Source organism: Trachemys scripta, chromosome 3 (assembly GCF_013100865.1).
Source record: "Trachemys scripta elegans isolate TJP31775 chromosome 3, CAS_Tse_1.0, whole genome shotgun sequence".
NCBI classification, from domain to species: domain Eukaryota; kingdom Metazoa; phylum Chordata; order Testudines; family Emydidae; genus Trachemys; species Trachemys scripta.
In genome coordinates, this window is record NC_048300.1 from 190,527,532 (window position 1) to 190,545,039 (window position 17,508).

A 17,508-nucleotide genomic window follows, 5' to 3' on the forward strand; every position below is an offset into this window, starting at 1 on the left:
TTGCTTTTGTCAACAATAGCATTTTACATGTGAAAATGTAACGAAGTGCTTTGTGAGCTTGCTATGTATCCAGGTATTTGTAACTGTTTGCTTTGCCAGGTAGAGCGGAAAGTAGGGATTATGCTCCAATGAAGATAATCAAACAGAAAATTAAGGTGTTTATTTTGCAGGAATATGACAAAGAGAAAGGTCACAAAAACAAAATGAAGTTATTAAGTAAGTGAAATTAATATACTTAAGTGTCAGGTTTCTTTCTTCTATGGGCTTCAAGCCATGATTGTTTTTCTTGCATACAACTAAAAAGTACATTTTCAAATAAGCTTTGCCCATTTTAAAAGAAAGTTCCTTCAATCAGCTCCTTCAGTAATTAAAATGGGATTTTGTGTAAAACCAAGTTGACAATGAAGTGGGATCTTTCTGGGCAAGGTTCTGATCTCATTTATACTGGAATAAATCTGGAACAACTTTACTGAATCCAATAGAGTTATTCTGGATTTTACTCCAGTTTAAATGAGATTAGAACCTACTGCCCTGAATGCTATGCAGAACTCAGCATGTGCAGAATTTAAAACAAAAATAAAAATCATCACTGTTTTAATGAGTATTAAATGAAAAGATGTGGGCTAATTTTGTCACAGGTTTTAAAATTTTCCAAATATAACAATTGTCTCAAGGCAAAGAACAACATGGTTAAGGGGGTTTTATTTCATTGACGTCAAAGGAGTTCTACAGGCAGATTGAGAAGACCAGATGCCCCTAGTTAATAGCTAAGTGAGACTTAATACAACATGAAACTTACACAGGAGGAGGATCACAGCATACAATGCAGAATACATCGTTAGAATCTTTATCTAGAATTATATCTAGTTTGGAAATATGTGATTTTATTTATTTTCATTTTACTGCAGAGGCTAACTTTAAGTTATTACTGTATTTCAGTGGTGCACTGACAGGAACCAGTACAATATTTTAGGACAAACGGGTGTTTACAGGTATATTGCTTTTTTAATTGACCACAGTTGGCATATGTATCTTCATACTTGCAAGGATTGGCTGAAAGAAATGGGAGCACATGGTTAAAGCAGTTTATTTTGCTATATGACTGTTACCCATTCGTTTTGTTTAAGTCTCTAAGAACTGCCAAGATAAACAGTGATTCTGAGAGGCAGAGCAGCTGCATTGTGTTTTATAGGAGACACCCCAGAGCCAGCGCTAGGCAGAAGCAGACTAAGCAATTGCTTAGGGCCCCAAGCAGTTCAAGGGCCCCTCCTACTATCTTTTTATTCTAAGAACTTGCCTGTTTTAGTATTGGGGTGGGAGGAAATATTCCTGCTTAGGGCCCCCGATGGCTAGCACTGGCTCTGGGGGAGACACTGAGCCAAATTCTGAGCCCCTTACTCAGTTTATACTCCTGCCTTAGTTCAGCAAAACCAGCATAAACCAAGGGAGTGAAAGCTGTGGACCAAATTATACCCTTGAGACAGGCATGGTATGTACTCCCCATAAGCAGGGTTGGCTCCAGGCACCAGCCCAGCAAGCAGGTGCTTGGGGCGGCCAAGGGGAAGGGGTGGCACGTCGGGCTGTTCGGTGGCAATTCGGCGGTGGGCCCCTCTTGAAGGGAAGCACCTGTTGCCGAATTCCCGCCGAAGAAAAAAGCGGCGCGGTGGAGCTGCCGCCGTAGTGCTGCCGATCGCAATTGCGATCGTGGCTTTTTTTTTTTTTTTTCTGCTGCTTGGGGCGGCAAAAACCCTGGAGCCGGTCCTGCCCATAGGCATGACTCTCTTCCTCAGTGCAGATGGGAGATTCAGCTGATTTTGCAGCACCCCCTTTCTGAACACTGTGGAGTCCTGTTCACAGACCCAGGGGTCCATGCCAAGGGAGTGCAGGGCTGACAAGTGTCATGCACTGGAAATTACACTCATGCATGCAGTGGTCCTCTCAGGCATTTCCACATCCCTGAAGAAAACTCATGCATCCCGCAGGGCTACGAAGAGAATGGAGTTGTTCTTATATTGTTCCTTCCCCCCATCAGCAACTGCAATGGGACCAGGAGCCAGAAGGGAGGGTCTCAATACTCCCTCCCCCTGCTGGTGCATTGGCTGTCTGAGGGGATTGTGGGCGGAAGCAGCTGCCTATAGAAATGACTGACTGCCTGGCATGAGGGTGAGAGGAGGAAGGGAGATGGCTGCAGGGCAGGTCCGGGGCAGGTAGGGGGAGACAGGAATTGAAAGGAGCAGGCTGGATAGAGGGATGTGGGCAGAATGGTGGTAATGGGAAACGAGCAGAAAGAGTTTTGACCAACAACCCTCTCCCCACCAGGGCCCTGACTTTTCTTCCTTTCCTTTTCCCCCAAACTACCTTAGACTCTTACAAGTGCTGATGATTCTGTGTGGCTAAGGGATCGTCGCTAACCATGAACCTGCTCCTCTCCCACTGAAATCAGCGTAGGTTTTGCCATTAATTTGAATAAGAGGATGTCAGGCCACAGGATGTTTTTGGTTTAGCTCTGTGGCAACCCTTTACGTTCCCCCAGGCATAATTTATTACTAAATGTAACATTAGAAACACCAACTGCATAGAAGGAATCTACGCTACAGTTATTGCAATACCATTGCTTAGGTGCACTGCCTACTAATGACATGAACTATAGGTCTGTGACACGGAGGGGCTGGATGGGAGGGAGAATAACTTCATTCATATTACATAGCAGCTGCTTTTGAGTGACAGCGACACTACAGAAAAAGTAAGAATCCTGTAGATAAAAGAGGAATAGCTGTCTGCCAGAACTGGAACACCTGCTGTAATGCCCTGAACCAGAGAATGTGGTGTCTCTATGTATCATTGCTCATTACAAACAGAGGTGTCAAACCCCCATGCTCTACTTGGACTGGATTAGGGAATTCAGCATGTCATGAGACTCACCAAAAATATGTAGGTGGTACAATAATATATTAACTTACTGCACAGTCCATTGTCACAAGCATCAGGACAGTCGCCGCATGGGTCTCCTTTTTTGTAAGGTGTCGTAGTTGATCCTACTACATTTCCCCTAAAATTTTAAAATGACATAAAATGTCTGACAAATCTCATTTTTCATTCATACTTCAAAGTTCAATCCAGAATACATACAAAAGAGGATGGTTCTGCAGCCATTAGTCAAGTTAGGTGAGTACAATTGTGCATGTACATTTGCATCACCTGCCTGATGCATGCAAATCAGTTATATGTATGTAGGCATAACTAGTTAGTGTTTTGTATGAGCATACTGCATTGGCATGTACAAATGTATTCCTGCAATTGCAAGCATCTAACTTAAAATCTGGGCTGTAGCGTTTTGACCAGAGCTGGTCAAATTTTCTGACGGTAGTTTTCTGTTGGAAAATGCTGTTTCACTGACATTTAAACATTGTGGAAACGGAAACATATCAAGTTTAACAAAATTTTCAATGGAAAATCATTGAATTGAATCATTTCAATAAAGTAAAAGATTTCATTTTGACTTTATCATTTCAAATAATATAATAAATATAATATAATGCACACCTCTACCCTGATATAACGCTGTCCTCGGGAGCCAAAAAATGTTACCGGGTTATAGGTGAAACCGTGTTATATCGAACTTGCTTTGATCTGCCGGAGTGCGCAGCCCCGCTCCCCCCCGCCCCGCCCCCCGGAGCACTGCTTTACCACATTATATCTGAATTAGTGTTATATTGGGTCACTCTATATCGGGGTAGAGGTGTATTCCATGAATGTCACTGTGTGTCATTCTAAAACCTAACTGTCTGTTGAGTCAGTGTGAAGTGATGGAAACAGCTAGAAGCATGATTAAGGGCTCATTTGTTCACAGTATCACCAGGTTGAGACATCACTTGGTTTCACAGTCTATTGCAGTCCAATTTTTAAGTTCTCAGTAATTTTGAGTTTACAAATTACACCCATGAGGTGTATAGCTACAATAAGGCATGTATCTATGTCATGCCCAGAGTCCTAGACCATTGTGATATCAGAGGCAACTCAACCAATCACCAGTCTTTACTCCACAGAGAATTTGCATGATTATATGAGGAAAACTCCACAGATGGTGGATTATTTGGCTCAGCTGACACCCACACAAATCAACACAAATCTTCCAGCACAACCCACCTTCTCACACAAATCAACACAACCACCCACACAAGTACACAACCAGTAGACACAATAATCCTGAACACAGATAGCCCCTCACTGCAGCACACACCTCTCACTCGCCACCCACACAAATCCCCAAAACATTTCCAGCACAACACAATCCACACACAAATCAACACATCCGCTTACACAACACTAACAGCACACACAATAATCCCACATAACACCTTGAAGTTTAGAATGTTGGTGGAGTCAGTGTGCAGTGATGGAAATATCACCAGTAGTTCAATCATCACTGGGATTCACAGTCTGTTACCATCCAATTTTTAAATTCTCCATAATTTTCGGCTTTTTACATACATGTCTTTCCAAATTAGAGCTGTGTGCCAACACAGGCTTTCAGCTGCTAATATTATATAATAAAATGGGAAGGATGAAATTAAACATTTCAACCTTAGGAACATGAAATCTTTGGGAATATTTTGTTCCACATTAAAATCTGAGATTTTGACTGTTTGTCCTAATTCAGGCTAAAATTCAAAATCTCTGAATTTTCCACACAACAGAAATTCTCTTTTTCGGACAGCTCCAGTTCTGACATCTTCACTGGGTACATTTTATCCCAAAGTCAGTTCCTTATGAATTATTATGACATGTGCAACAACTACTTTACAGACATAAAATGAGACAAGTATATCCCCCCAAAGAATTTGCAATTGCAACTTTTGTGTTGGATTCAGTTGCAGGATGAGGGCCTTACCTGAGAACACAGACAGAGGACGAGCGGGGAGGATATAAAATAGAGTAGAAACAAAGTGAATAAAGTGAATTTTCATATGAGACCTGTTTCATTATTTTTTTTCCTTTCCATTCTCTCTAGCCAGGTGTCCTTGATTTGCCCATTCCCTTTAAAACGTTCCCATCTTCCTCAATTCCTGTCTCTCTTGCCAATTTGTTCTCTCTCTACATCATAGATAAGACCCTACCAAATTTATGGCCATGAAAAATGCATCACAGACTGCGAAATCTGGTCTCCCCCCATGAAATCTGGTCTCACCGCTCTGTGAAACTTGTCTTTTTTGTGCTTTTACCCTATCTATACAGATTTAACAGGGGAGACCAGCGTTTCTCAAATTGGGGTTCCTGACCCAAAAGGGACTTGCAGGGGAGTCACAAAGCTATTTTATGGGGATCGCGGTAATGCCACCTTTCCTTTTGCACTGCCTTCAGAGCTGGGCGGCCAGAGAGCGGAAGCTGGTAGCTGGGCACCGGCTTTGAAGGCAGCGCCACACCAGCAGCACCGCAGAAGTGAGGGTGGCAAGGATGGTACCACACCATCCCACCCTTACTTCTGCACTGCTGCTTCAGAGCAGGGCGGTCAGAGAGTGGTGGCTGCTGCCTGAGGGCCCAGTTCTACAGGCAGCAGCACAGAAGTAAGGATGATATTGTATGGTATTGCCACCCTTACTTCTGCACTGATGCTGGCGGCAGCTCTGCCTTCAGAGCTGGGCTCCTGGCCAGCAGCCTCTGCTCTCCAGCTGCCCAGCTCTGAAGGAAGTGCTGCTACCAGCAGCAGCACAGATGCAAGGGTAGCAGTACCGCGACCTGCCTACACTAACCTGGCAATCCCCTGCACAGCTGCCTTTTGGGTCAAGACCCCTAAAATTACAACACTGTGACATTTCAGATTTAAATAGCTGAAAAAAAAAATCATGAAATTTACAATTTTTAAAATCCTGTGACTATGAAATTGACCAAAATGGACTGTGAGTTTGGTAGGGCCATAATACTATATACTGGGCTCAGTCTGAGAGGGTTACATACCATGAGGGTTTTAATTTACTGATGCGGAAAAGTTATGGAATTCAAAGATAATCTTCATGGTATTCTGCTGGGGGGTTTCATAGTGAAGGATTTAGTTTTGGTGTAAGTATCCCTGTGCATTTTTTCAAGAGATTCACATATCTGACCCTTACCACACTTCATCCATTCATAATCACACATGGTAATTATTATGCATGCTGCTATTTAGCTGAAGTCTTGCTGAATTATTTCAGAAATGAAATGACAAAAGGGATTTATAAAATGACTAAAATCCACAGTGAATACGTACGCAGGGTAGTAATGGCAAACATAATAGTACTTGTACAGAGCCGAGTATGGACAGAAAGCAAATGAACATCCAATCTCATAAGACTTATACCAAACCATCTGTAAATAGGAAAAAAAAACACATTAGATAATGTTATCTATTCTTGTAAAGAGTAATAATAATAATATCTACATTTAACAGTGATATTTAACTTTGCCACTGAGATTTTTGCACAGAATCATTGTACCATGTAGTAATATTAAGGCTCTCGAAGAAGGATGTCATGATGGGTATCATTATCTCTAGTTTACAGGTGTTGAACCTGAGGCAGAGACAGGTGAAACACTTTGCCTACAATCACATGGTGAATCCATGGCAGAGTCCCTCAGCTAGCAATTCCTTGCTTTCACTACTAGACAGCATCACTGTGATGTAACTGAGAGTAATTCTCAGACAGCAGGAAATAGGGCAGAATTTTGTAAAATATGTAGGTTTCATAGGTCAGTTCCGTAACTGCTATAAATTAAAGTAGCACCCTTGGCCTCACTGGTGCTCCCCTGATTTACATCAGCTGAGAATCTGCCCCTTGATGTCCCTGTTTTGTCAATATACTATAATCGTGATGCAGTGAGGGCTTCTAAAAGTAAGTATGTTTGACTAGTGTGTCGGTGATTTCCCTAGAAAGAGGGTCATTAAAGCAAACAGAAGCATATTTCAGATTAGTTTTATTCAGTATTTAAAGAAGTTGTGTTCTCTGCTGTTTAGACTGGGGGCTAGACATATACTGGATGTTCAAATCTGGGCTGAGTCCTTTATGTGACAAAGACATCACAAATCTCCTTGTGTCTGTAATGTAAGCAGGACTGCACTGCAATCCAGATGCAATCCAGATGCTGAATCTAAGTGAAGATCCTCAGATAGTTAGATGACATTAGAGGTGAGATTCTAGGAAAGATAGTATTGCTACCGGCTCCCACTCCTTCACAGATCAAACCTTCAGCAGCGTCCTACCCCCTCATATAAATTCTGATTCCTCCAGAAGTCCAAGAGGATGGTTCATTTTGAAAGGGGAAGCACTGGACAAAATCTTCAGTTGATATGATTGACAAGACACTACCCTAAATCTTTGTCTGTCAAATAAGGACCAGTTGGGATCCACTGCCTAGGCCTTATCTGCCATATAAAAGGATTATGAAGGGGTGCCTTCTTGCTTAAATATAGTGAACTAAATATTATGGCTCAAGGAGTGATGTTGGATAGTCCCTGGTGGAAAAAATAATGTACCTCATGTCAAAGGCTGCATCTGTTTCCTTCTTAAATTATGAATTTAGTGATGATCCAAATTAAACACATTTTCCAAATCACCTCAGTACGGCGTCTAAAGTTGTGTCACCAATTTTGTGCATGCAAACTTTTAAGCGTCTAATTTTGATCAAGAACATTAGTCTTATGCTCCAAATCCTGGATTCGTATTAGAAAATCAGTTAGTTAGATATGCAACTATGCCAGCTCATGTGAACGCTTGCATGCATAAGACTTCTGGCACAAGTTAAGAGGACTCTTTAGCAAATGTGGCATGTTATGCTATAGTTACTATCCATACCTGAGTATAGTGTCCAGTCACTGCATTTGATGATGTTGGTTCAACACCGAATGTGAAGGAATCTCTCTCATCAAACCAGCCTTGGAGTGCAGATGACCATGATTTGGGAACACTTGAATAATAGAGATTTTCACCACAGGTGATATCTAAATAATGGAAAGAGAGTCCACCAATGATATAATGAAGAGTTTCTGGGAATATTGTAACACCTTCATCATTGAGGAGAAAAAACAACCTAGAAGAAAAAATGACTGCTTTGAAATTGCATCAGCCCCCCAAAATGCCCTCATGAACAATGCTCTGTGCATACTTGCACATTTAACATACGTGCACACTAAACTCCTTGGGTGTCATCCTCATTTACCCCTTTACACTGCGAGAGTGGCATAAAACAGGCCTTAGTGTAAACAAGAATCACACCCTTTAAGTTTAGATGTGAACCTGGTTAAATTATTGTTAAAGTTTTCAACATGAACCAGTTTAAACAATGATATTTTCCCAACTCCTCACACCTAATTGAGGCTTCCCAAATCTGCAAGACCCAGTTCCACTCTGGCCAACCTCCTGGTCTTTGCAAGAGGGATCTGTCTATATACCTATCACCATAATATCTGATTCCCACCTTTCCCAGTTGTGGAGAGCCAAACTGCTCTTGCTGGTAGCTGTAATTGACTCCTCTCCTTTATATGGACTGGTCATTACAGTGGGACACAGCCTCACTTTCTTCGTGTAGATTACTATAGCACTGATATCATTCTATACCACTATGGTCTACCCAGTTCTGGGAACGAGCTTATGACTGTCCCTTCTGTGCTATTGGGCAAGAGCTCCCTTTACGCTCTCTCTCCTCGCTCACATATGAGGCAACATCATGTAGTCCAGACTGCTTAATGATACATTGCTTGCCAAAAGTCATATTTTACTTACTTCCAACTTTTCTTCTGGATACAGGACTATGGGAATAAATGCATTGTTCTGCCCAACTTTTAGCATTCTTTGCAGCTTCAGCATTCCATACCTTAATGAAATGGGAGATATTGGGCATTCTTAAGCAATTCAAAGAGTAAAACAATCAGCAAATGTGAATTTGATTTGCCTGCTTTGATTCGCTTTCCTGAAGTTAGAAACCCAGATTGAGATTTTCAAAGCTGACTAATGGGAATTGTGTGTGTCTAAATCCCCTGATCAACCCTAAATCTACAGATAGGCATATAAATAAAGGAGGCTTGATTTTTCAGAGGTTGATTTTTCAGAGGTTCCTTTTGATTCCCATGGGATTTGTGCAGTTTTTAGAATTTAGAACTAGGCTTGTGAATATAATTGGTGGTGAGGATGGCTTGGGAGGATGTTGATGTGTCTCTTTGTTGATCTATGCTAAATGGGTCGTTGGTCTCAACTCAGTACCTATGGAATAAATGTCCACTCCACAAAGAGCACCACTAATGTTGGCACAAATTTTCACCATTAACACCATGATTGGGAACCTAATTAAACAAACTAAATGAATTTGCATGAAGACAGAGCTTCTCACCCCTCAGGGTGGTTCTCCAGGATGGAGCCATAATGACCAACAGAATAGGTACATTGCTTAAATGATGCACTTTTTTTGTGGCCAGAGTACTTCAATTTCCATTGTAATGCTCTCATTGTCTTAGTTTTCACAAGTACTTTAAAACAATCTGGTTATTCGGTACTACAAAAGTTAAGGGTGCAAAACATATTGCAATCGAATAGATTCAGTCTCCTGGACATTATACTTGAATGGAATACAGAGAATCATGGAATGTGCAACTAACTGAATAAGTAAGATGCTTCTGTATAGAGCCAAATGGAAGTCTGTTTTCATACTCACTGCATCCTGTTCAATGGCCATCAATAATTCTAGCATTCACTTTTCACAGCTCCTCTCCCATCTACTCTCTTTTCTTATTGTCCTCTCCTTCCATTCCCCTGGAAACCTATGTGGTCTCCCCACCTTGATACATTAGATAATGTTTTCAGCTACTTGGTTAAAAGTCCAAATTTCCATTCCTTGGGAAATTGCAACATTTTGAAAAAAATTGTTTTGAAGTGAGAAGTAGACATTTCAAAATTTCCCCGTGGAAGGGAATTGAAGGAGACTTATTTAGAAATAACTGAAACATTTCCTTTGGAAAATTTCAAAATTAACTCCCACCTCAGAGACCAATCTCCAAAATGGACTCAGCCCAGGCTCCCAGCACTTCTAGTCACCCGCTCCCCATCAGCATCAGGGCGCTGGAAGCTTAGAAGGTCTATGAGTTACAGCTAAGCTGTGAGCCTAGGAACTGGGGCTCACAGGTCTTCCAGGCTACCAGCTCCATGGCAGGGAGCCCTGAGGGCCCTCAGGATGTCCAGGCTCCCTGCTGCGGTGTTGGTACTTAGTTTCTGAGAGTACCTACTGGTGTCAGAGCTCCCGGTTCTGTATCAGGGAGCCTAGAATTCCTGGGGTCTCCAATCCTGGGGCAATCTGTGTAGTGAACTGCTCTGGAGCTGTAGACCCTGGAAGCCCTGGAGTACCTGGCGGTACTCCTTCAAAAATTAATCAAACCCGACACATTTCCATGAAATGTTTCATTTTGGATGAGTCAGCATTTTACAAGAGAAAAATGTTCTGTCACAAAATTTCCAGCCAGCTCAACTATTTGTAGTATGGCAGCAAAGAGCCGCTTCTCAATCGCTGACACATGGGTTCTCATTCTGAATGTGGTAGCTCCCAACTGGGTTACAAGTAGGAGTCCGGAAATCACAACCAAATGCGTTGAATGGTTAATGGAGGTCCCAGCTAGCGTCTAGCAAACCAGGAGTGAGTTCTTGGTGGGTCCCATTATGGAGATCTTTGAAAACCACTGCTAGAATCGTAACACTAAGAGGTTCTTATATACAATCTTACCATCTTCAGCATGTTTCTAGCTGTTGGATATACCAGTCTCCTGAGCTCGTTGTGCTGGTCAGTGATCTCTATTTGCACTTCTGGCAAGTCAGTAGACAAAGCAGCATATGCTGGAGCTGGATCCTAAAATGAAATAACGTACCATGTACTTGTTCATAAAATATTCTGTGTGCCAGTGTCTGAAATGGTCCCAGTCATGCAGCTTTTACAAGTGCTGTTTGTAAGGTTCTCTTTCAAAAAAACTGGCCCACAATGTAAGGTTTTGTAAATATAAGCTTTTGTAAAAACAAAAATATCAGATCAATAGAAAGACTTCTAGGAAGAAATGCGAAGAAAATAATTTGCATGGGAATATTTATTTGTATTTTTAAAAGGGTGAACAGAAATAGTGCAGCATTATACTACAGTCCCTGAAAATGAATTTAAAAATGACTACAAATAAAACTGACTAGTCTAGTGTAATTTTACTAACTGAGACCCCAATGCTTGGCCTGCAGGCAGCACCTATGTGGATCCGGTTTCAGGGTTGGGCGCTGAATTAAATACTAAGGCTACGGCTACACTACAGAACTGTGCTGCTGTAGCCCTGATAGTGCAGAAGCTGTAAGCTGATGGGAGAGAGTTCTTACGGTGACATGAGCGGTGGTAACTACATCAGCAGGAGAAGATCTCCCACCGACATACCGCTGTCCACACTGGTGCTTACGTTGGCTTATTCACACCCCTGAGCGATATAACTTATACTGACCTAAACTGCAGTCTGTCCTTAGCCTAAGTAAAGCAAATAGCACTCAGGGACAGGAGTTAAATTTTACACAAAAATCTTTCAGGTTTAAGAATTTAAGAGTTCTATATTAATGCCAAATGCAAGGAAACTTGTTATCTAAATCATCTAAGGTGTTTAACCTGACAATTTGTAATGCAATATTGTTACTGAAATTCAGTAGGAACTGGGGACATAACATCTTTAAAAATCCCAGCCATAAGATTTAGGGCTTGTCTTCACTGGCCTGCTAAATCGGCACCGCTGCAATTGATGCAGCGACATTGATTTAGCGGGTCTGGTGAAGACACGATAAGTCGATGGCAGAGCGCTTTCCCATTGACTTCACTACTCCACCACCCCGAGAGGCAGAAGCTAAGTCAGCAGGAGAGTGTCTCCCATCAACATAGCATGGTGTAGACACCTCAGTAGTTCGATGTAAGCTACGTCGCTCAGGTGTGGTGATTTTTTCACCCCCCTGAGCGATGTAACTTACATCGACTTAAGCAGCAGGGTAGACCAGGCCTTAGACTCATAGAAATGTAGAGCTGCAAGGGACCTTGAAGTCATCTAGTCTAGTCCTTGTACTGAGGCAGGAACAAGTGACAGGTGTTTGTCCAACTTGCTCTTAAAAATCTCCAATGATGGGGATTACACAATCTCCCTTGGAAAGTTATTCTACTACTTAACTATTCTTAGTTAGAATTTTTTCTTAATATCTTCCTAATAACCTTTATCTCCCTTAATTGCAGCAGATTAAGCCAATTACTTCTTGTCCTGCATTCAGTGGACATGGAGAACTATTGCTCACCATCTTCTTTATAACAACCCTTAACATATTTGAAGACTATCAGGTCCCCGCCATCAGTCTTCTCTAAAGACTAAATATGCCTCATAGGTTAGGTATTCAATGTCTTTTATAATTTTTGTTGCTCTCCTCTGGACTTAATTAAAACACTCATTCTATACAACTGATTTTTTGCAAAATCATGAACATGATTTAGTAATCATAAACTGATTTTTTCTATTGTGCCTCCAGAAGTATGGGCTGATCTGTTTGGTTAAATGCAACGTAGGTTTCCCAGATGATACAAAGCAATAATGTAGCCATCATTCTGGCTTTGGATTTTGTTTAAAAATACCCCTGTGGGACATTCAGGCAAACATTTAGCTTGAAGAAAGCCCTGAAAACAAAACAAAAGAAGTAATAATAGAAACATTTTCATGATTACAAATAAATAAGTTAGGATACAACTATTAAATGGCAACAATTTATGGTTTGCTTTTTACAATGGATCCATGATCTGCATAAAATACAAACAGTTACAGTTTTGTTTTCAACGCTTTTTTTAATCTTTTTTTTTTTTTTGCCTAAACTTCACCCCACCAATGATAAAAGCTAAAAATAGGAGGGCAGGATCTATGCTTGAGTTATATCCTAATAGAGGATAATCATGCCTTAGGAACACTGAATGCCATGAAATGGTTATTTCGTTGGGCCTGTTGCAAAGTCAGTGGAGACTCCCTTTGGGTATGTCTACACCAGTGGTTCTCAAACTAGGGCCGCTGCTTGTTCAGGAAAAGCCCCTGGTGGGCCGGGCTGGTTTGTTTACCTGCCATGTCCACAGTTTCAGCTGATCGCAGCTCCCACTGGCCATTTGCCGCTCCAGGCCAATGGGGGCTGCGGGAAGCAGTGGCCAGCACATCCCTTGGCCCGTGCCGCTTCCTGCAGCCCCCATTGGCCTGGAACAGCAAACCGTGGCCAGTGGGAGCCGCGATCGGCCGAACCTGCGGACGCGGCAGGTAAACAAACCAGCCCAGCCCGCCAGGAGCTTTCCCTGAACAAGCGGCGGCCCTAGTTTGAGAACCACTGGTCTACACAACCCGCCGGATCAGCGGGCAGCAATCGATCCAGCGGGGGTTGATTTATCATATCTAGTCTAGACGTGATAAATCGACCCCCGAGCGCTCTCCTGTCGACTCCTGTATTCCACCGCCCCAAGAGGCACAGGCAGAGTCGATGGGGGAGTGGCAGCAGTCAACTCACCACAGTGAAGACACCGCGGTGAGTAGGTCTAAGTACGTCGACTTCAGCTACATTATTCACATAGATGAAGTTGCGTAACTTAGATTGATACCTCCCCAGTGTAGAACAAGCCTTCGATTTCACTGAGCTTTAGATGATGCCCTATATATTTATGTACCAAAAATATGCCTCCTTCACTCTTATCATCACTAAACACATTATTTAGGGAACAATGAACATTGGAATTATCATATATCTTTATGGTGCATTGGTGTCCTACAGAGAGTAAAGATAGTCTAGTGATAAGGGTGCTGCCCTTCCATTTAGGAGCCGTGGGTTCAATTCCTTGGTATACTACAGACTTTCTGTCTGGGTAAGTCACATAGCCTCTCTGTTCTCCATCAGCCAGGTAGTGATGATAACATTTTCCTACCTCAGGAATTACTATGTTAAGGATTGTGAAGTGCTCAGATAGTATGGTGATGGTAGAATATAAGTTCCTTGTCCAATCAGTCAAATGGATGCTTAGGAAGAAGTATTTTAGGACAAAGGTAGAAATTGCTGAGACCAGCTGCTGGTAAGAACGAGAAAAGCAAGAAATTTGTGCTTGGTGCAAACATAGAACAGAGATTCTTCCAATATCAGCAGGAAAAAAAGGAGGGGTTATAATTAATGGTGCTGGTGGTCAAGTATCAGTTTTATCTGTTTTCAGAGTAGCAGCCGTGTTAGTCTGTATCCGCAAAAAGAACAGGAGTACTTGTGGCACCTTAGAGACTAACAAATTTATTAGAGCATAAGCTTTCGTGGACTACAGCCCACTTCTTCGGATGCATATAGTGGGCTTCTAAGCAAGAACCAAAGCATTTGGAGGGACATAAAGTTTAAGGCTCATACCTGTCCAACAGACTGCTGTAACCCAGTGGCCAGACACACAAGTGCAGTTAGCAGAATCATCTCTGAAAAAGTAAAGAACAATTGATAATCTCCTTGGCTATTACAAGTTTTATTGTCATGGGGATCCCGCCCCAAAGATCTCTCACAAGGTACAAATAGTTTATGGGGCACAGGTCACACCTTTATGAAACAAGAACGAAGGAGGGGAATGAACATAATAACCATTTTGATGTCGGGGTCGGAGTAGCAGACCTCTACCCAGCCAAAGATATTGTCTGGCCTGTTCAAGCCTCTCCATACATAATTCAAAACACTCCGCCATCCCGTTCTGAGACTTAAATCACAATTTTAGATGGAATTGTTATTTGATAAATACTTTCACAGTTTATTGTTTCTAAAGTTTGAGTAGACTCAGGACCAAATTCTGCGCGAATGTAAATGGCGGCTGCTCTACTGACTGCCCATTCACAGACTTTGACCCTATGACTGTACATCAATAAATGTGTACTGTTAGCATCTGTATAATTAAGGGAATCATTGGGAGAGCCCATTACATGAAGAGTTGTAAGTTTGTTGATGATAATTCAGTGAGAGCCATCTTGTTTCCTTTTAGATCCATTATTTAAAAACACAAATATTCCTTCATTTTCATGAACATACATTCTGCAATCACAGGATATATGCCCATTTCAAATTCGTCAGTCCACATATTTTCTGGCCTGGTATTTACAAAGAGTGCATTCTGGGTTTCCCACTCAACCAAAGCTGCGTATATACAAAACTGCATTCAGATTAGTGAGATTTATAATTAGAGCTGGTTGAAAAAGAGAAACATTTCAATGGAAGTACTTTGATTCCACATTTTTTGTAACTGTATAAAAAAGTTCTGTTTTCTGACACCCCTTTCCCCTTTTTTTAAAGGAAGAAAAAATCATTTTTGAAATTTGGAAATTTTCAAACATGAAATTGTGGGATTTTGAAAAACAGTCTACCATGTGACTAAATGGCATCATTCAAAGCTGAAAATTTATAAAGTCTCCTAAAATGAAAACGGAGTCCCCAAAAAACCTTCTATCTTTTGCAAAAAGAATCCTAAATCTGGTGTGGGTGGGTGTGGGAGAAACATCTTGCACAGCAGCTAGCAGGCTGCATTCCATTGTTTAAAGTTGCTAATGAAAATATTTAAAAAATGGAAAATAAAACAAATGTTTTGGGAAAAATTTGCATTATTGAAAAATGGGGCATTTTTCAAGATTTTTGTTAAAAATTCTGACCAACCCTATTTCTAATATTCAGTGACTGAATTGAGTGACTAAAATCGGTATTATTTTGGTTAAAAACAACTCCAGCAATGACATTTCAGTGATAGCTTAGGTATATAATGACATCGTCAATGTAACATTCTGTAATAAACAGCCAAAAGATTTTGCCATCATGATTCTTTTTATATTAAAATCGTTGCTTTGTACCTTATCGACTTGTAGGCAGATAGGATGGGCTATCTCTTCTGATTCCTTAGGAAGAAATTAGCAATATATTTATGTGAAGGGATATTGTATATATAGCCCACCTGTTTCCAGATTTGTGCAAGGTGTTATATAACCCAAGCCAGTGACTCTAGCACTGCATTTGTCATACATTCTCCTAACAGGTTTTAACAACTTTTAGTGATAGGGGTTGATTTTTTTTTCTTTGTATAACACTTATTGCATCTTTCACAAAATCTCTGCCATATCCAGAGAACACTGCCAATTATGGTTTTAAATTATACTCAAGTTTCATAATCAAGCCAGCCTGGATCAACTCAGAAAGGCTCCCGTACACTCCGAAGGGAGGGCCACATCTAAATATCCATCATGTGTAAAGTCTTTTAAATAGACAAGTATAAAGGATTAAGAACAGATTTGCCTGTATTTCTTTCAGAACGAGTGAAAAAAATAGAGGCTTATGCTCTTATTTGCAATCGAATTCCATTATGTGCAGCTGACAAGAGGTCTACAAAGAAGACTGATAGAATCCCTGATCCTGGGGCCAGTTCTGTGCTGGCCCTATGCTGGCCTTGGGGGCTTTGAAGTACACCGGCTGGCTATAGGACCCAGGAGCTGCGGTTTGTAAGGCTTAAGCAGCATGCAATTCCACTGATTTCAGTGGGAGCTGAGATAATTCAGGATCTTTCAGGAAATACTCAGCTCGCTGCAGGATGAGGTTCTAAAGGACTGAGTGTCAATGCCTGTTCTCAGAACACACACTGGGACAGTTTCTGTACTCTCCCTCCAAGAGGTCCAGCCAAGTAGAAGTCATTTTCTCCTGCCCCTTATGAGCTGTTACAGCCACCTATATGCTGTCTGAACGGTGAATAGGGGCTGGAGTGTGAGGGCAAATTCAGTCCCTCAGCGTGACAGCAGAAGAGTTTTTAAACCTTTTTCTATAAGAATTCAATATATATTTTGACAAGTATTGGGCAGGAGTCTTTGGTGCAATTTGCACCAGTCAGGTAGTGCAAAGTGTTTTGCTCTTTTGTTATCCCTTTTTAACTCCTGCGCCTATGGGACCCTTCAGTTAAGGTGAGAGAAGAGATCATACAAATCTCTGACGCTATGTCTTCACTGCAAAAAGATGTGTTTTTTACATCAAGATAGCCAGCTAGTGGAGATGAGACACAGGGCAGTTTTTATCTCAATGTAACTCGCTGGGTAAAGCCTAAATAGTGGGTGTAGGGTTGACCTCAACTTGCTATGGTGAGGTAAAAATGACCTGGGCCTTGTCCCACTAGGGTTTTACATAGAGAGAGAGCTATTTTGATGTAAAAACAAATAATTTATTTTTTTCTTTTTTTGTAGTGAAGAAAAAACCTAAGGCTCCCGATAGCTTTTCCAGCAAATTGCTGAAGATCAGACTTTCACATTCCTGATATTTCTGAAAGTAAAAAAAAAAAAAAACACCCCCCCCCCCAGAAATCCCTTTCCCCTTCTTTTTAGGTTGTTTGGAAAAACAAAAACAAACCCCAAATAAACCCACACCTTCCATGCCATCTTCAGATTCTTTGCAAGTCACCTTTAAAATGGGTATCAGAGTCTATCAGTGGTGG

The 17,508-nt window shown here is 41.4% G+C and overlaps 1 protein-coding gene across 1 annotated transcript; it reads right to left on the reverse strand.

Moving 5' to 3' along the window:
- Positions 1–671: 671 nt before the first annotated feature.
- Positions 672–14,480, reverse strand: LOC117874058 (cysteine-rich venom protein helothermine-like). The gene is made up of 7 exons (XM_034763876.1): positions 14,421–14,480; positions 10,738–10,860; positions 8,754–8,844; positions 7,827–7,972; positions 6,245–6,342; positions 2,961–3,049; positions 672–1,053 (listed from the first exon to the last, which is right to left on the reverse strand). The coding sequence occupies exons 1-7, from the start codon at positions 14,478–14,480 to the stop codon at positions 926–928; spliced, it is 735 nt and encodes a 244-aa protein (XP_034619767.1). The 3' UTR covers positions 672–925.
- Positions 14,481–17,508: the final 3,028 nt, after the last annotated feature.